The 20,735-nt window shown below is 34.8% G+C and overlaps 2 protein-coding genes across 2 annotated transcripts in view; one reads left to right on the top strand and one right to left on the bottom strand.

Annotated features, from left to right (window-relative positions):
- Positions 1-260: 260 nt before the first annotated feature.
- Positions 261-6,595, bottom strand: LOC113233216 (COMM domain-containing protein 2). The gene is made up of 5 exons (XM_026468255.1): positions 6,246-6,595; positions 6,054-6,131; positions 3,043-3,125; positions 2,606-2,779; positions 261-642 (listed from the first exon to the last, which is right to left on the bottom strand). Exons 1-5 carry the CDS (start codon positions 6,310-6,312, stop codon positions 334-336), a joined length of 711 nt encoding a protein of 236 aa, XP_026324040.1. The 5' UTR covers positions 6,313-6,595; the 3' UTR covers positions 261-333.
- Positions 6,596-7,238: 643 nt separating this feature from the next.
- The window catches only part of LOC113233053 (AP-3 complex subunit delta), a 28,711-nt gene continuing 15,214 nt past the window's right edge, over positions 7,239-20,735 (top strand). Inside the window, exons 1-10 of the mRNA XM_026468014.1 lie at positions 7,239-7,448; positions 7,548-7,643; positions 7,758-8,027; positions 9,603-9,732; positions 10,690-10,829; positions 15,216-15,289; positions 17,241-17,389; positions 18,782-18,927; positions 19,403-19,604; positions 19,733-19,736. Of these exons, the coding sequence (XP_026323799.1) occupies positions 7,353-7,448; positions 7,548-7,643; positions 7,758-8,027; positions 9,603-9,732; positions 10,690-10,829; positions 15,216-15,289; positions 17,241-17,389; positions 18,782-18,927; positions 19,403-19,604; positions 19,733-19,736 (1,307 nt within the window). The 5' untranslated portion in view covers positions 7,239-7,352. The remainder of the gene's footprint in view (positions 7,449-7,547; positions 7,644-7,757; positions 8,028-9,602; positions 9,733-10,689; positions 10,830-15,215; positions 15,290-17,240; positions 17,390-18,781; positions 18,928-19,402; positions 19,605-19,732; positions 19,737-20,735) is intronic.

The following is a 20,735-nucleotide window of genomic DNA, read 5'->3' as shown; positions in this document are numbered from 1 at the left end:
AATTAAAATTTACTTTACTTACAGTAACTTACATTCTACTTTTTAAATATTAATGTTATTGAACTTGTTATTGAGGCTATCAGCGCAAAGGTGATGTCACCCACATTCAATTTTTTTTTCGATATATTACTTTGAACGACATTAAAGTATACAATTAATTAAAATTTGGATGCTATTTTCATGTATAAAAAAAATAATTAAGTATTTTTACAGATGAAAATAGCATCCAAATTTGAAATAATTATGTAAGTACTTTAGTATCATTAAAAGTAGTATTGTATACAAATAAAATGTAGTTTACACCACTTTTGCGCTGATAGCCTCGATTACAATTTACAGTGCTCTTTGTACTTTTCTAACATGCTGACTTTTAGATTCTTTTAAGGCTAATTCCAGTTTATTAGTAAGATGTACTAAATTCGGCAAATCACATTGTAGTAAAACATGGTTTATAACATTTTGGCAATGGCTTGTGGCTTTAGCATCTTGTACACTAGAATTAATATATACTGAAGATATACATTTGTTTTGAGTCTGTCCAAGTTTGTCCATGCTCGATTGACCGAAGTTCTTTGGACTCATTAGTATAAAGTCCATGGCTACCATTGGTTTGATTTGTTCGCTGATGTATCTTGATGCTACCTGTTGAAAATCAAAAATAATAATATATTGACTATGTTATATGATTTTAACGCTAAAGGACGTCTGTCTGTTCCTAGTCATTGCGTTCTATGTCACGAATAGTAGGTATAGTGATATCAGCGAGGTATCGGCGTTTCATATGTAGAGGTATTTGTGAGCTTACAGGAGAAGCTATTGTTGAATTTGTGCACACCACTACAGTGCAATTTCGAGCTCTCGTTAATATCACTAAAATAAAATTAGTCATTGTAACCAGTGGTGACTTATGCGGTGCTACACTCACCGCCAGCGAAAATTTGAACAAATTTTATAAAAAATACAATTAATTTGATTTCAATCGATTTAATAATAAGAATAATAACGCACACACTCAAGAAAGTCCCGCACTAGGGAAACCCTGTGTCGCGGGTGCCATGGACACACAAATGATACCCAAACTCACGAGATAAATAAATTTAGGCCATACAAATATTTAACCCGGCCCGGGAATCGAACCTGGGATCTCAGCGTGGCAGTCTGGCATGGTAACCGTTAGGCCACGGAGGAGTCTACATTGTTTTTTCAATTTGTACAACAATTTTTCGGGTTTTTTTTTGTTACTCAGACTAGAACAGAGAGTTATAAAGATTGAGTAACAAAAAAAAACCCGAAAAATTGTTGTACAAATTGAGAAAAAAAAAATGTAGAGCCGAATGAGCCGATCCTGTTGAAAATTTCAAAAACCCATTAAAAAAATCATAACTCGAAAATTACGAAAAATCGCGGAACATACTTGGGGGTGATTCGAATACCCCTCAATGTGAGGCACCTAAATTTTTTTTGGACGTCACTATCCCGGCCATCCTGTATATCAATAAATAAAACATTTGAAATAAAATTACTCGTCATAGAGACATTATATTTCAGTTTTTCAACATAAAACGATATTATAGGTACTACATGGATCAATCAATATGTGACTTGGCAACCTATAATGGTCAAACAGTGTGATGTAGCGGAGTCAATAAAGGCGGACGCGTAATTGTAGGTTCGAATGTGGCGCATACTGGATACCATAAAGCTACCAGCCCACGAACTTACTACGGACTAGAGATGCCGCACTCATCTGCATCCGCAACCGCAGATCATTCGCAGCCGCGGATCATCCGCATATTTTTAAATCTCTACTTCCGCATCCGACATCCGTATAAATGGACGCAGAGTTGTTGCGGATACGGGTAATTTGCAGGTCACGACAATATCGTCGGGAGCAAACCCTACTCAATGCGCGTGCCGAGTACTAGTGCTAATTAGCCAATCAAGAATCGAGAATGCGGCAGCGTCTAGTGCAAGCAACGTTCTGTTTGTTTTGAAAATATGAAATATTGCGTTCTAACTTTTTCATTCAAGATAGCCCATCTCTATCCTCATGAAGGACGGCCCGCGACGTCTTTAAAAACTTTAATTTTTATGTCATAATATTTCTATGCCTTCTATCTTTTATCTCTTTTGTAATAAAATGATGCGAAAAGATAATACTTTACTTAAATTAACGATAGATCTTATAAGTGATTACAAATCCACAATGAACTACTTTATTCCGAAAAAAAAATTTTTTCACACATCCGCATCTGCAGATGTCAACGTTGAAAAATTCGCATCCGTGTCCACATCTGTAGATATCGACATAACCCACATCTGCGGCATCCCTGCTACAGATTTATTTAGCGTTGCTTTAAATCACAATGTCAGTGATATTGCTCACAGCAACACACGAACATACCTTTACAGCAAACGCCCCGTCATGGGTTGGCAGTCCAATAAATCACTGATAATAATCAATCAGCAACCGTTTAAAATAGGAATACCATTGTAGGAGTTATGATGCAAGTCTGTCTGACAGAGAATGCTAAAGCGCTGATAAACTTATCAATTACGACATTTAAACCATAATGCGTTTAGTTTAGTGGAATTTGACTCTTACCTGAACTTCAAATCGCCAAGTAAAGTCTTGATAGCTAGGATCTTTCTGTTGTAATAAATTCAAAGCTATTGATAGCTCGTTTTTCTTCGTGATATACAACTTTAACAACACCTCTTGTTTATCTGGAGAGAACCCTGCAATTGCTAACGATGACTTGAAGTCTGGTTCTGTTAGCTAGAACAAAGAAGTTGAATATTTCACATTCTTAAACTTATTACAAACTATGAGGTTTCATTATAGTAATTTAATTTAAAATGTTGCTTTATTTAATTTTATGCGTAATTAATAGTGACAGTTAGAATTACAATTATCAATTTAAAAAGCAGTGAGTATCTTCGACAAGTACATTTCTGGTACTGTTATTTCTTCTTAGTGCACCTAAGCGTTACGCCACGCTAAACAACTTTATGAATTCTATGATTTTTCAAATTACTTACATTGTGTTTGCATCCTTCAACTAAAAGATAAACCAATGCATGAACTACGTTTTGTACAACAGATATAGACACATCCAGTTTTTCTGAAAATTAAATTACTTAATTTAAATTTTTGCCCTGCATTACGGGTGCCATGGACACACACATAGGGTCGTATTCTAGAACTCTACTCAATGCTCAAGTCAGGATTTAAGTATGGTTTAAAGCACTCGAAATCATACTCAAGTCCCTGCCATTAGGGTCGTATTTCCAGTGCTTGTGTTTCCATTGCAATCCTGACTTGAGCATTGAGTAGAGTTCTAAAATACGACCCAAAGACAACCACAAATTACACCCAAATGCACGAGAGAAATAAATGTGGGCAATACAAATATTTCTTCCAGGCCGGGAATAGTCCCCGGGACCTCTGCAAGGCAGTCTTGCATGGTAACCGTTCGGCCACAGAGCCAGTTTAAAAGTAGAAAAGAATAAAAATAATGAAAATATAATAAAATAATGCGCATAAATGAGAATAATACAATTAGAAAATTAGCTATTTTCCAATTGATTAAAAAAGCAACAGCAACCTTTTACAAATTCAAGATAAATATGTAAAAGAAAAATTGTAGTAACCCTAGAATTGTGTCAAATTAATGAAATAATTCAATGTTTGCAGAAAAGGAAAACACATCCTTGTTACATACATGTACAGTCAAATGCACATCAAGCTATATACAACTTTTGTTTGAATATCACCTCTAGCGCAACAGAACAAGATCCGTATTGACGGATTGAACGGACGGTTCTGTATACATTGGTATAGCTTGATCTGCTGCCATTTGTATATAAGCTAAACAGCTACAATTTTATTCTGCAAACATTCAATATTTTAGGGAAAAAAATAATGTAACAGCCCAAAAAAATTATACATTATTTTGTTTTTTATATTTTTAAGATTTATATTTATGTAACAATTTATAGCAAATAACAAAACATTCACCAAACTGATAACTAGGATCAATAGATTGGTTGATGATAGGCATAAAAGTATCATAGGTAACCCAGTGACATCCATAACTTTTATTATTGTTAATATTGTCCTTACTAAGTCCAGTAATTATCAGTTGTTGGAATAGGTAGAGCTTTTAACTTAACTTCGATAAAGAGAGACCGATAGTGGAGACTGCCTTATGACTACATTTGTTTGTCTCGGATTTTTTCGGGATTCGGGAAATCACTTAGGTACATTTTTAAAGTTTAGGTAAATTTTTATGTCAAATTATACCACTAGTTTGTTACAAAGGGCGCACTAAAAGTTTCCGGAACTGGCCACTTACATAAACAATATTTAAAAAGTAATTACAAATTTTGAAAATGGAACTCTTTGGCTGTAGAATACAGTTTGTTTCATCTGAGTGTCACTTGTTTTTACATTGTGGCGTCATTTTAGAAATTGGTTGTCTACATCACCAAGGATTTAACTCGTCAAAATTTCCGTAGTATGATTTTCTACTACACTAAGCGTTAAGCACGCTAAACAACTCTATGAACTTTTATAAATTTATTTGTGGCAACAAACAGTCATGTATGACACAGTAATTATTTACATATCCCCTTAAAAATAGTAGCCAATATAAATAATACAGCCAGCATTTTAATAACAATTATAAAAGGTAAGACCGCTATAACATGGTATTTTGTGGTGACAATATTCTTTTATTTCTTTATTTACTCATTGTATATGATGGATATACAACAATAGCAAATGTACAACACTTTACAAAGTTTAAAGGTAGATATATACACAATACTTATTGGCTAACACAGCAAGCTATACAGATTCAAGGATATATGAAAATTAATTATTCAATTACTCTTTATAATTACAATCCCTACTTTCTTTATAAAAAGAAAAATAAATAAAAACAATATAATCCCTACATTAGAATGAGAATATAAACAAACGATATGGTACAAAACAGATCATTCTGAATTTTGAATAAAATATTTTTTAATTTTATTTTTAAAGATAGCTAGCAAGTCATTAAATCTGTCGAGATTCATGACTTTAAATACATTGTTGTATTTTTTTATAACTCTGTTACAGGGCACTTAAACCTAAATTTGTCCTGCAAAAATCTATGTTTAAATGGAACATAATTAATGGGACGCCCGTTACACCTAGGAATTGTAAAGTTAATTTTTTGCAAAAGTTGAGGAGAATCTGTTGCATTATTTATAATTTTATGTAAGAAGCATAAATCTAACATAATTCTGCGGTTGGACAGAAATAGGATCCTATACCTGGATAGCTGGTCCACATAATGGGAAAGGGTGTCTAGAACTCCTTCAGTGTAGCAGACATTATGTAAGAACTTTTTCTGTACACATTCAATCCTACTGGAATTAACTTGATAAAAAGGATTCTTCTTTTAGATGTTACTAGAATTTTACCAGACGGATTTTATCTTGATTATTAAATGCCATTTTCACAAGTGATTTCCCGAATCCTGAAAAAATCAGGTTCCACTACTTATCACTGTTCCTCGAAGTTTGGGTAAATAAACATTACCTATTCCATTCACTGGTAATTAAATATGTTCATTGTAATTAGATTATATAAATAAAATAAATTTGTTATTGTCAGTCCAAAAACCAATTTTAGAATTGGCTTTTACAAGTCTTTCTTCTCAATACATCGAATGACACTACACAACCTTCTTTTTGGACCTGTTCTATTTTTATTTTTTCTTTTCACAAAATTTGGGGACCACAATATTAGTAAATAAAAATATGTATGTTTATAAAAATAACAGAAAATGACCCAAATATAAAGTTGGCATAGTGTTCATTGGAGGTGTCATTCTATTGATACAAGTACCTAAAATTATAAGCAAATGGGTTATCTATATGCATATTAGTGGTAGGAAGAGTGATTCTCATTAGAATAAGCTGTTATTGACAAATTTGCGACTAAAAATTGAAACTCTGAAAAATCATATACTTAATTATAAATATAATTAATCACTTACCTGCCGCAATTCCATACTTTTTAGGGTTACTCCCATTATTTAGATAGTCAATGGCCAGCTTACAAAAATCCACTAGGACTGAAAATAAATGGGTTTAGACAGAGAAATCTATGTACTTTGTCTTTACAATTATTAATAGCGACCACGAGGAATAGTTTCCTAACTGAACTATTGGTACGAGTAGATTTTTACCTTGCGCAGAATGTTGATGTAGTAAGCTAAGGTGTTCTCTCTGCAATTCACTCAAAAAAATAATCATTGTCGAGCTTATTGGGCGTAATAAATGGATCACTGAAACATTAATTACTCGATTGGTATTTAACTTTAAGAATTTTTTTATGGGTCACTTGCATAAAATTTATAAAGGACTTAACAAATTAGTATGATCAACTTTTGAAAGGAAACAATTTCCTCGAAATATAAAACAAAACAAGCAAAAAAACAAGCCGCATACAAGCGGATTTTTTTTTAAATTTATTAAGGCTTTGGCAAAGCCATCGGCCTAAACATGAAGTTTATGTTTCTGTAAATATGGCCGCCACAAACAGGATAGGCAATTTGAGGCGGCGTGCTTGGATTGACTCGGGATTCCTTAAAACGGGCCGCTACGGGTATTCTAGTTCGAGATTCGTATAATTTCGCGTTTTAATCTGCGATTAAGGCACAATAGCACTATCCTATTCCACTTTAAACTAGATTTCACAAAATAATTGAAAGTCAAAATAAAAACGAAACTTTTCCCTCCAAAAGGTCCAGAGCGAATCGCATACAAGCGGACTTTATTTTGACATAATATGTATGTACTATTAGTAGTTTTTTTTTTCTTATATTTTTGTAATCCGCTTGCGAGTGATGGGAGATATAGGTTCGGTTCATGTTCGATTTGAAAAAGAGTCTTATGTCCTAACTAGTGTATGTCGGTCAAGCAAAACTATGTTTAAGATTAGAATTATGGAAAGTAGTGAAATTTATAAAATCCTATAAAGTTCAGCTGAATACAAAATAATTACAATACCAACAGTAAATAATAGGTTGTCATGGTTTTTGTCTAACTCAGAGTGTTCTGAAAATATTTGAGAACGATTAGATCATTTAGAGAATCAGCTGTGCTAACGGTAGCAAGGGCATCCCTAATGCCAACATTGCACCAAATGAAATGTCATTAATTTTGAGTTTTTGACATCCCAGACATCCTCGTTTGACGAAATTCTTGATTTTTTCAGTGTAGTGCGGTCATGTTTTTAGTTTGTAGTTGATAATTATAAGATTTTTAAATGATTGAGAACCAAAATCATCAACATGGCTCTGAAAAAAGTAAAGGGTAACTTCGAGAGGATGTTCGATAAAAACCTTACGGATTTAGTTCGAGGTATCAGAAATAACAAAGATAATGAGGTATTTATTGGTTTATTTAATGTTATGTTTATAGAACACACCCCTAATCGATATTTTAATAGGTCAATAAACAATTCCAAAATTTGAAATTGTTTTCAGGCGAAATACATAGCACAATGTATGGAAGAAATAAAAGTAGAATTACGCCAAGATAACATAGCAGTGAAAGCAAATGCGGTCGCGAAATTAACATACGTAAGTACTGTAATATAAATACTGAATTTATAGCCCTTTAAGCAAGCTTTAATTTCTGTAACTAATATTAAAGTAAACAACACTAAAATTAAAAGTTTTATTATTTTGTTACAGCTACAAATGTTAGGCTACGATATATCATGGTCTATATTCAACATAATAGAAGTTATGAGTTCAAATAAGTTTACCTATAAGAGGATCGGCTACCTTGCTGCTAGTCAATCATTCCACGCTGACTCGGAACTGCTAATGCTCACTACGAACATGATCCGGAAAGACCTAAATGCTCAAAATCAGTATGAAGCTGGACTGGCGCTGAGTGGCCTCAGCTGTTTTATTTCTCATGACTTAGCTAGAGATTTGGCAAATGATATCATGACATTGGTATGTATTTTATTATTTCTCTTTTTTTTTGTTTTATTAAAATCGCATAGCGGAATTTGAACTGTTGCTTTAACTAGGGGTGGGAAACTTTTCTCATTAGGAGTCAGATTAATCATAAGAAATCTCTCAGGGAGCCAGAAGAAATACATTTTCCTTTTAAATATTTTTAATTAATATTTTGTAGTGTGTTATTTTGTGTGAATGTTGTTAACATTATGTTATGTTATTTTGTGTGTTAATATCAATGAGATTGCCAAAATATATTTATGAGGCCCATACACACTTACTTTAGAAAGGGTATAAGTGGGCTGGAGTTGGCCCACAGATTGTTATTTGTCCAACATTGACTTATGAAGGAGATTGTGCCCAGCAGTGAGGTATAATATCATTTGACACCTCATGTCTGTTTCTGTAGGCATACAGTGAGTATGCCTACAGAAACAGACATTCTACTCTAATTTTCATATGACTACCGTGTTTAATATATGATTATGACTCCTCTATAGTCCAATATTGACACTAAGTACAGTTTAAGGACCCCTTAAATTTAGGCACTGTAGTGGCGTCTATGTGGCTATGCGGCCGCGCCACTACTAATTTTCGTACAATATGTATTTAGAAACACAGTTGTAGTGCCACTTATGTGACATTTGCAGTCCTTATGAGCTAACCTTATAACTAACTAATACGGACTATTACCAAAAAGCTGCTGCAGTGCCACAGTCGCACCAATGTAGCACTTTTACAAGTGTCGAATTTAAAGGCACCAAACAATATGAACCATAAACTGATAATTAGTTGACCTGAAAAATTTGTCGAATGCAATAGCATTTTACAGAGTTTTACACTTTTACAGAGTTCTCTAGTGCTATTTATTAGCACTAGAGAACTCTGTAAAAGTGTTTGAAGGTAACCCTAAGTAAAGTACAATAAAAGGGATCAACATTAACAAGGCTGACATTCACACCTAATTGTTACAGGTCATATTAAAAAAGTCAAGAAGTGCCACCAGAGATATTTCTGCCGCCAACCAGTAATGTAATCATTACTGTATTCTAGCTTTGATAGATCTGGTTTTGACTGGAGAAACCAGTTGCCAATCTTGTGTCAGGATTACGAGTGCATTGGCAGTGCCCTTCAGATATTTGCGATTTAAAGCTCTGAGTATCACTGCACTTATTATGAGTGGGCATGCCACTGACCGCCAGACGTATGAATTGTTGTCCCACTACTAGATATTATAATAAACAAACTGCTATTAAATTTCCCTTATGATAGTCAGCAGAGAGACAGTATTTTACCCAAACCTTTTGGCATTAGTGGAGCGTAAACATTATTATCTTACAACAATCTTACATTTAAAAAATTTTAATGTCATCTGTTCATTTAAATTATAATCAATCAATATACATTTTTAAAATTTAAAATGAGTAAGGAGCAAATGAAAACTATTATTTATAAATGGTTATTTCAACAAAATATAATGTAGTAATACATAAAATTATTCAATTTTATAAAATAAAACTCAGTGCATATTATTAAAAACATTGCAATTTTAATTTAATTCTGTTACAGATGAGTTCTACAAAACCGTACCTGAGAATGAAGGCTGTTCTAATGATGTATAAGGTGTTCCTAAGGTATCCTGAAGCCCTCAGACCTGCATTCCCTAAGTTGAAGGAAAAATTAGAAGATCCTGACCCTGGTAATGTTTATCACAAGTTTCTGGTAGGAAACAAAAAATTACTAGTTAAGTGTCTTGTGACTTTATAATGATCTTGATTCTCCGACCTTGGTGGCCCAACGTTTTGCATCATGGATGTTGCATGAGGAAGGTCTGGGTTTGATTCCTGGTAAGATTAATTTAGGAAATGAATTTTTCTAAATTGATTTTTGTGTGTTCTGGGGAGTGCCCCAGAATAAGTTCCATTGCTCTGGTACACATAGTATACGGGATTTTTTAGTTTGTACCAGGTACAGTAACATGAAAAGTGACCACATTAGACTACTTGAACATGCACACTTTTCAAAACATTTCTTAATACTGGTTGGTATAGCTTTTCTTCATTTTTTGTGGTAATTTTTATTCAATAATCTACTGTTTATACAACAAGCGTTTGGTCTATTCTTAACCGACTTCAAAAAAAGGAGCTTCTTAATTTTACTGTATTTTTTTGTGTGATACGCGATAACCCGATAGTGAACCGATTTCGATGACTATTTTTTTGGTGGAAAGAGGGTACCTCACTATTGGTTTCATTTAAATTTGAAGAAAATATTCCCTCTCTAAGGGTGACAAACTAGAGGATGAATCCGGTTTCGCGCACTTTCCGGTAACCCATCCCAATAAAATTTAACAAATAGACATTGACTTACAATTATATGGACGTCGGGTCCGCGCTAAAAAGTGTCCGCACTTGTAAGGCGCTAAAATCGTATACAGAGCGCGACACTCCGCTTTAGTCTTCATTTGTTCTACGGACAGCGCGATACTGCGATGACATAACAATTTTAATTTCGAATAGGTTGACTTGGGACATTTTTTTCGTGGTTTTTGTATTAGACCCGTCGTCCATTTATTTGTAAGTCAATGCAAATAGATGTAATTTTACGAACTTTTGAAGTCAGTTTTTTTTAAATAAAAACTTTTCATTTTTTACAGGCGTACAGTCAGCGGCAGTGAACGTTGTATGCGAACTGGCCAGAAAGAACCCCAAGAACTATCTCTCACTAGCACCAGTCTTCTTCAAACTCATGACAACGTCCACTAACAACTGGATGCTTATCAAAATCATCAAATTGGTATGTTGTTAAAACTTTGTCCTCTTTCGTTGACAACACATTTGTTTACGACACTAAAGATATATCAAATGATTGAAGTTCAAGCTTCTGATGACAGGTCATCGTCGTAGTTTGCCCCAGACTTATTCGTGTCACGTATGCGTCGGGAGGTCTGAAACACCCAAACTGATACAAAATTGGACCCGGCTTAAATATATTGTTGCCTTAATAGTAAAGCGACGAAATTCGATTTGTGACTTCTTGAAAAATTGCTAAAGTAGATTTTAAAAAATGTGGCACCAGCTCATAATATGCAATCTGTCTGCTGCCAAATATGAGTAAATTCTTTTTCCTATAAAATAAGTAGAGTTGCAACAACTATTTGGTTACTATTCGGTATTAGGCTTGTTTTTTGCTATTCGACCTAATACTGAATATCAAATCACTATTCGGCTGAATACCTAAAAACAGGAGGAAGATAAAAAACTTTTATTAATGCTGAACTTACATTGTGAGTTCGCAAAAGTGCAATATTTCGTTTCTTTATCTAAGGGTACGTAAAGATTTGGCGAATGCGCTACGCGCGCGCTGCACTTGTGCAATTAGCTCTACTGTAGTCATGTCTGACGTATTCAAATTAAAACTACTTTGTACGCTAGTTTAAACGCTGACAATATCGACAAGCAATTATTTTCAACACAAACGCAAAATTTAGCTTTTGAAAATAATCAAACTGAAGTGAAATAAACAATTACTTTCTTCATTAAGATGTCACAAATTTAAACTATACATATATACTTGAAAATTAAAGTACCTTCTTTTTTAAATTTTTATTGAATTGATATTCAATTATATTTATGTGAAATTACTCCACTAGTTTGTTATAATCATTAATGTAAATCGAACACTCAGAAAAAACTTCTTCTATCCGGCCGGATTCGGACCGATGTCTTCTAGCATACCGTGCCAGACACTATACCAACTAAGCCACGGAACGAACCAGCGGACCTCACGAATTTCTCTATGTGCTTACGGCGTATCTTTGTATTTGGTTTTTCAACGACTTTTAAGCTGTCGCTATTCATTGTATTAAAATTTGTATTAAATTGATATTCAATTATTTTTATGTCAAATTATTCCACTAGTTTGTTACATAGGGCGCACTATAAGTTTCCGGATCTGGCTACTTACATAAACAATATTTAAAAAGTAATTACAACACTTGAAAATGGAACTCTTTGGCTGTAGAATACAGTTTGTTTCATCTGACTGTCACTTGTTTTTACATTGTGGCCTCATTTTAGAAATTGTTTGTCTACATCACCATGGATTTAACTCGTCAAAATTTTCGTAGTATGTTTTTCTACGACTTTTAAGTGTATTACAACAGTTCAGCGAAGTGTCGCTCTTCTTCAAATTGCTTTTGGCAATGAAGCACCATGCAAGACGACTATTTATAGCTGGTTTGCAGAATTCAAATGCGGTCGTGTAAATCTCAGTAACGAATTTCGTGATGGTCGCCCGTCCACTGCTGTGAACAACAAAAACATCGATGCTGTGCGCCGTACGTTCAAAACAGACAGGCATGTGACATACCATGAGATTCGGGCATCTTTAGGAATAGGCATGAGTCAAGTACAATCAATACTACACAAACAATTGTGTGTGAAAAAGCTGTGCCCTCGGTGGATCCCACACAATCTGGCTAAGGGTCAAAAAATGGATCGCGTCGCTTGATGCAATGCCATGCTTACCAGATTCAACGAAGGGGCGTCAAATTTGGTGTGGGCTATAGTAACAGGTTACGAAACATAGATTTATAGTTACGATCCCAAAACAAAGCAGCAATCGAACGTATGAGTCTTTCGAGATGAGCCGAAACCAACCAAAGTGGCGCACGTGCAAAGTGCCTCTAAGCGGATGATTGCTTCTTTTTTTAATAAAACTAGACACGGGGCCACTGTTGCTTTGGAGAGTCGTTATACCGTGGATTGATTGTGATTGATACACGACCATTTGTTTGCCGGAAGTTATTGACAAACTCCGTAAAAATAACCGTAAACGCTAAATCATCTTGCACCACGATAATGCCAGTTCTCACACGGCCAGACAGATAAATGAATTTTTGAAGGTGAACAACGTTGACCTTATGAGCCATCCCGCGTACGGTCCCGACCTGGCACATTGTGACTTTTATTTATTTCCAAAAATTAAGAACCAGTTACGCGATCAACGATTTTCATCACTTGAAGAGGCTGTCGAAGAGTATGAAAAATATGCTTCAGAGATTGTCACGGAGGAGTGGTATAAATGTTTTCAAAATTAGTTCATCGTATAAAAAGTGCATTATCGCTAACAGAGAATATTTTGAGAAACAATAAATTCATTTCTGACTATTTATAGTAGTTTTTTCTTATTCATTCCGGAAACTTATAGTGCGCCCTACATATAATTATTATATAAAGATCGAACACTCAGAAAAAATTCCTTCGGTCCGGCCGGATTCGAACCGATGTCTAGCATACCGTACCAGACGCTATACCAACTAAGCAAGAGAACGTACTTTCTTTTTGTTTTATTGTACACAATTATTTGTCATAGCTGAAATTAATAAGTGGTAATTTTCGTGTATGCTTTAATCATGCCGAGTAGTGTGGCCTAATATTCGTGTATTCGGCCACGCCGAATAAACTATTCGTTGCAACACTACAAAAAAAGACAATGACTTTATTTCGTACGTAATTTCTTTTGAAATGTCCCAGAAATGTTATTTTTTTAGTTTCGCCACTTTATTATTTCAATTTGCGATTCGACCTTTCGTGATATAATGCAATTCGTAACTCTGTAATTTCAACACTGTCAGACATAAATAGGTTTGCCTCTATAATGAATCTTATTATGTGTAAATTCTCCACAGTTTGGTTTAATGACACAGTATGAGCCAGATATCGGGCGGAAAATAAGTCAAAGCCTCATAGATCTTATATGCAGGTACAAAGTTGTTGTAACAGCGATATAAAGGAGTTGCCAGACGCTAGACTCATTCACCACGCCTCACCATTGAGACTCGTTTTAGAAACAAATGCCACATTTTTGTCTATACACAGGAAGGCTTTACTCTTTGCGACACGCATGAGACACTTTTACAATACCGTCTTTTATTTCAAGCTTAACTCGAGGGACATTACAAAATTAGCTTTAGGGAGGCATTAATTAAGTTTTAACCCTGTACAAAAACAATAAATAGCAAGTAGTGCTATACTATAGCGAGTGTTATTAACCATGTCATTAGCGGTCATTGAACCGACTTTCATCCCAAAATCACAATTCGACAGTGACCGATCGCTGATCCCCGTAAAACTGTCGCAATTTTGACACTTGAGTAACATAATGCGTTATCACTGGCTTTTACAATGACATAACTTAAAATATTTAGGAAAGTAGCGGTTCTGATTCGTATTGAAATATTGTTGTGTTTTTTATTATATATTTTTTAAAGAATAAAGTCATTAATTAATATCTTTAATTACTCTTAAACTATTTCAAACTTTGCAACTAATTCTTCTACTTCCCATTAAGTCTCATTTTAAGTAGGAAGTTATGTATATTCCCTTTATTCAAATGTTGTACATAGCCGTAAAAGGAATGCAAATTTACTTACATTTTTTTATGTATGTACATGTTATAGTTATAAATAAAAAACTCCCGAGATCATCTGTACGTTAAGATGATTTCTACCACGATACGCTAACGATAACACTTTCGCTCATTATTTGGAATACTGGAGAGTATTGTTTTCACAAATAACGTGTAACATATAGTGGTAGGAAGGGGTGAATGCTCGCTATTGACGTGCTAAATAGCTCTTAGTATAGTGTTATTTTTCAGAGAATGTTCATAAAACACATACATCCGATGACTTGATTTTATGTATTCTAAAAGTGTCTGATATTTGGTTGCAACAATCGTGAAGCATGCCGAAAGAAACAACAATTCACATGAATAAACACTCTTAATCAGCACATATCACGTTTTAGATTATTTTCGCCGCAGATTCAAACAAACCTATTTGAATATTCATTTATTTACCTTCGAGACACGAGAAATGATGTAATGCTATTTAAAACAAGACGTGAACTCAAATATTAGGTACAACAGGTTAAAGTTTTTAAACAAAGTACATTTCTAGGGAAGCTCGTTTATTTTACATGTAAAACAACTAATTTGCATAATGAGGAAAGATCAAAATTATTTTAGATTAACGACAATTTGTTTTAGATAAACCGTAATAATGTCATAGGGAAACACGTCATAATAACATAGAAGAGCGTTATATTTTATAGGCGTCATTATCATTTAGCGAATGAATTAAGCTAGTGTTAAGTAGAGTCATTGTGTTTGTTGCAGTTTGGTGCCTTAACCCCATTAGAGCCTCGACTTGGCAAGAAACTGATTGAGCCATTAACTAACTTAATTCATAGGTGAGTTAGTTGTTAAATAGCCGACAGTTGCTACTTCGTCTGCGTACGAAAAAGACACTGGCTACAAAAAATAACATTTAACGTCTGAATTAAGTATTAAGTTGGTCCCAGGCATAACACAAACATTATTTTTGATAAAAATAACATAAAATAACAATGCTTCATTTTATTCTCTATTTTGGTCTCTATGGGGTGAAGGGAGACTTTTACTTTGCTATTAACAAACGTGGACTATATTGCCAATCGTATAAAGGCTATTTTAAATAAATTTATTGGTGTTAGTACAATCTAATGGCTGCTTCCACTGCTTCTTTGTTTGATTTGTAATACAGCTTCGTAAATTGTCGCATTAACCATTTTCTTAGAGGATCTAAAATTACTAGTTGAATTATTATCTTTATTATACATTGCGTAGTTAGACATTTGTATATTTTCATGTAGATAATAGTTATACACTTTGATTACTTACTGTTCGAGTTTGTAAACGATTGCTTGCTTCACTGCCTATTAAAGATGTATTAAATGAAAGTTCTTAATCAAGTAGCTATTGATGTTTAAAATATTCTATCACAGGTTACTCTTGAGCATGTACATTTCATAACATGCACTGACGTTTTCCCACAAGATACCGCATATAATTCACCTCTACATTTTCTAGATGTTTCTCTCTGTACACTAAGGCACAACGCAAACGTAGATACTTTGTTGTCTTGTGTTGGATACACGCAACTGGTAACTAATGCTATTTATATATTTTCATACAATTAATATGAAATAAACCTAATTATTCCATCTACGGTGAATCACAAAGTTAAGGACGATTCACTTTACCGTGCCGGGCGCGAGCCGTGCCCGAGTCGTCCGAGTCTCAGACGTGCTGCACATTCATATTCACATTAGACCGTGCCGGGCGCGAGGCGCGTCTGAGGCATCCGAGCCTCTTACGTGACGCGATCTTAAATTAGACTGAGTCAATCTCAAAACTCGAATATAATAGTGTTATATCATATTATAGTAATTTCTTACGCACTCAATTAATTTTTCATCATCCATTTAAAAAAAAAAGAACGTAGTCACTTCACTGGAGAGTGTTCACATTACAATGAGCCGAGGTGGGCCGGGCCGCATCCGAGGCTCAGACGAGCTCGGAAATAGCTCGATGTGCAAAATATAATGCAATGTAATGTGAATAACTTTATATGTAATGTACGCAGCATTTCCAATCTGAGCCTCGTACGTGGCTCAGCTCGCGCGCTGCACGGTATTAGACCGAATAGTCCTTTAATTGCGAAAAAATGTTACAATGACTTAACAATGAAATTTGTACACAGAGTGTAATATAATATAACAATTTAAAAATGGTATTCTTAATATATGAAATAATTTTGTGCTATTTGTGGAGATTTGTAATTACCACTGTCATCTGTTACTTAACATTATTTTATTGATAAAACTATGCTGCACATGTTCCAAATAATAAAATAAAAGATCTTCAAATGTATTCAGTAGCCGTGAAAACATAAAATCAAACCTTTAACTCGCTTTCTGCCAAATTTCGCTAAGTTAAGTCACTGTTTCACCGGAGATGTGAAATGTTGACACTGCTGTTTCCCGTTGCGTCTACACGACGTACACCGCTTGCTAATCAAAGTGTTCGATTAAAGCAACTAGAAAGTGCTGCTGTCATGGGTTGATTTACCTGTAAGTATTGACGGCGACGACGTCTATATCGACTTATAATCAGCAGCAAATAAGTCTTGCTCATCGATGTCATCGTGACTACTATGTCCGGTTGCCGTTACCTGACACAGCAACCACGAATTCCTGCGATAGTGTTTTGTGTTGATAACCAAGTGTCCACGTTTGCGTAGCGCCTTATTGTGTTTTTTTTTATACGTTATGGTACGATCGGTCCCCATAAGATACCACACTGTAATATTATGTGCCACAGTACGTCAGCGATGTCTCTTCTATATGAATGCATCAACACGGTAATTGCCGTACTGATCAGCATCAGCAGCGGTATGCCCGGCCACGCCGCGTCAGTTCAGCTGTGCGTGCAGAAACTACGGATACTTATCGAAGACAGTGATCAGAACTGTAAGTAAATGGTCGAAGGTCATGAACACACAAGCATTCATGGATGCGTGATGTTAGTGTATCGCGCTTGTCACTCACTGGGTTAGGTAGAAACTACGGAAATCCCCAGCACTTAATAAAACTATATTGATATATACCTCTACATATTAATGTACTTGACGACCTCAGTGGACCAACAGTTTGTCCTATGGGCGTTGAATGAGGACGACCTGGGGGTCTACTCTCAATCTCCGTCCGACATCCGTCCGAAACAATTACTGCCAAATAAGCAATACTTGACCAAATGAAAAGACGCGTGATGCGAATGAAGCTTCATACTGGATACTTGTCTTTTAATTTTGTCGAATATTACTTATTTGACAGTAATTGCTTCAGACGGATGTCGGACGGAGATCGAGAGTAGCCCCAATGGTTTTGATTCGCTTTAAAACTAATTGAGGAAAAGTAAATTTGTATATATTATATACATATGACATATGTTAGGCTCAAAGAACGAAAACTCTAATTGAGCGCAAAAAACGTCCAAAACACGTTGTGGTCTCTTTGAAATATCCATAACACGTATTATATAACTTACAAAATAAACAGAACGCGTTGTAATTAACTCAAAAATACCGCAGTAGGAAATTTGCGTCGTGGTTCTCAAAATATTTGACCATCACGCATTCAAGTCTTTTAAGTAAGCCGCAACACGGTCTGGCTATTTCAATAAGTGCCTTACATAGCACGAGTAATGGGTATTTTAAAGAGACCACACTGCATTGTGGACTTGTTTTGCTCAATGACTGTATATGGAGCCTAACATATATATATAAAATAGTTATTTGTTATGCAAGGCTGCAAAGTTGTTGTTTGACGCGAGTGCTTGTATTGAAACCTGAGCAAGTGAAGGAAGCTAAGATTGAACTACGAATGAAGCGAGTGGCTCAAAAATAGATTCCTGAGCGTAGCGAGGGTTTCAAGTCACGAGACACAAAACAACTTTTCTGCCGAGCGAAACACAACTTTTCTCCTCATTATAGCGAAGTAAACGGTAGATGAAAAAAAAACAGTTGAACTATAAAATATTAGTTTTTTTTAAACAAAAGAAAATGTTTACCTTCCGATGCTTTCTGAATTTTGCATCTCATAAATTTTTATTCTTCCTTGTACTTTTAATCTTTGACGAAAATAATTTAATAAACACAATTAGTTATCATTGTCAATTTAATGTCAACAATAATAATAATAAAATATACCAACGGATTTATATTACATAAATAAGTAATGTACAACAAATCGCGTAGTTTAATTTGTCATCAACTTTTGTCGAAAGAAAAAGGCCTTTTCGAGCTAGAGCTCTACTTATAGTATACGTGATTTTTTAATATACATATTTTTTTATATATACAGTGAAGTACCTGGGCCTTCTTGCGATGTCGCGTATTCTGAAGTCACACCCGAAGTCGGTGCAGGCGCATAAGGACCTCGTGCTGGCGTGTCTTGACGATAAAGACGAATCCATCCGTCTCAGAGCCCTCGGGTTGCTTTACGGAATGGTAATCTAAAATATATGTAATAATATTTATTTCTCTTTACAAATTTCGCCAGTACAAAAACAGGTCTTCTTTCCTAAAATGGCAAATACTGTAGGAAAGTGAAATGTAAACTATAACTCTAGCCGAATTCGATAATCAGTTTTGTCTAGTGTTATATTTTTCTTTAAGTAAAAAAAGTAATAACTAATCTTCAATTATTTGTTGTAAAATTCTGCACTAGTTTGTTATAGTTATTAATACGAAGGTCGAACACTAACGAATTTTTTTTTATCGATCTGGCTGGTTTCGAACCAGCGCCTTCAGCATACCGTGCATAGGTAAAGCAGGATCACAAAAAATAATTGAATATCGTAGTAGTAAAACATCGTGTTATATGTCATCAAATAAAATGATAAGATCCTATAGAAAACACAATTCGTCGTACACGTTATTACAATTTCACAAATGTTTAAGAAATTTTGCACCTTTCCTACAGGTATCGAAGAAAAACCTAATGGAAATCGTAAAGAAATTAATGGTGCACATGGAACGCGCAGAGGGCACGTTATACCGCGACGAGTTGCTCACGCGCATGATCGAGATCTGCTCGCAGAACAACTACCAACACGTAATCGACTTCGAGTGGTACGTGACTGTGCTCGCCGAGCTTACTGAGATGGAAACTAGCGCTAAGCATGGTAATTATATTTTCATTTTAAAGAATAGCATGTAAGAGCGAACTTCGGAATATCAAATATCTTCGAATGCTATGCTTTATATAGGCATGTTCTGGCCACGGAATATCTATGCAGGATGTAGGATATAGGGTGGACATTTGGGACGGACATTAGTATCGTGAAAACTTCCTCTTATCTTTTTGATGAGCCATTACTACAAAATCTGCGAATGCCAATCAAAATATCTTCGAAATTCATGGAGTCTTCTGTAGTCCATTTGACATAAGGTGGGTACTGTGACATTTCAAATTTTTATGTTACATACATACTATTTTTAATTACTCTCAAAATCAGGCTACTGAAAGAAATAGATAAATTTGTCGCCGGATGTCGTGAGTGTTGTGTGTCGGTCTAGTGACAACCCTAGTGCACAAATAAATAACGAAGATTAAGTGCGGGTAGTTAGAAAAACTCGCACGGCTAGAAGATGCTGACACCCGCCTTTTCAGTCCCAAAGAGAATTTAAGCACTACGTTTATTCAGTCCCTTCGAAATCACGGACGTTGCAATACGTCCAAAATGTCGAGTTAATTAAAATATGTTTTACACGTGATTAAGTCCCGAATAAAAAATAAAATACGTCAATAAGATATTTAAATCGTTGTTTTTCGTTCGATTTTACATCACTTCATCTCTAGAAACTTCAGATCTCAAACGTCACCGTACCCATGCTATGTGGAATGGACTTTAGGATCGTTGTCCAGTACCTATCATGGTTAAGCTGGAAAAAGTTGTAAATCGCCAGTAGGGATTAATGAAATAGTGGTTTGTTTAGTTTACATTTTGTTTAGTTGCCAGTAGAAGCTGAATATGGTGAATTTTTGGGCCTTTAAATTGTTGCAAGCAAAATTAAACAGTATTGCAAGGACGTTACGATTTAAATTAAATGTTTTAGTTTTTTTATATTTCTTTACATGTCACTACGTTTTGTATAGGTTAACTCCGGACAATTTTTTTGTGCTTTTTGTATTAGCCCGACGTCCGTTTGTTGGTAGGTCAATGGTGGTTCAGGAGCTTTTTAATGTCAAATAAATCAGATTTAAAAAAAAATATAATTTGAGTGAACACAAATTCACTAAGGTGTGTTATTTG

The sequence above is a fragment of the Hyposmocoma kahamanoa genome, unplaced genomic scaffold (assembly GCF_003589595.1).
Source record: "Hyposmocoma kahamanoa isolate Upper Pololo Valley unplaced genomic scaffold, ASM358959v1 78, whole genome shotgun sequence".
Taxonomy (NCBI): Eukaryota; Metazoa; Arthropoda; class Insecta; order Lepidoptera; family Cosmopterigidae; genus Hyposmocoma; species Hyposmocoma kahamanoa.
This window is presented reverse-complemented; position numbering and strand designations above follow the sequence as displayed.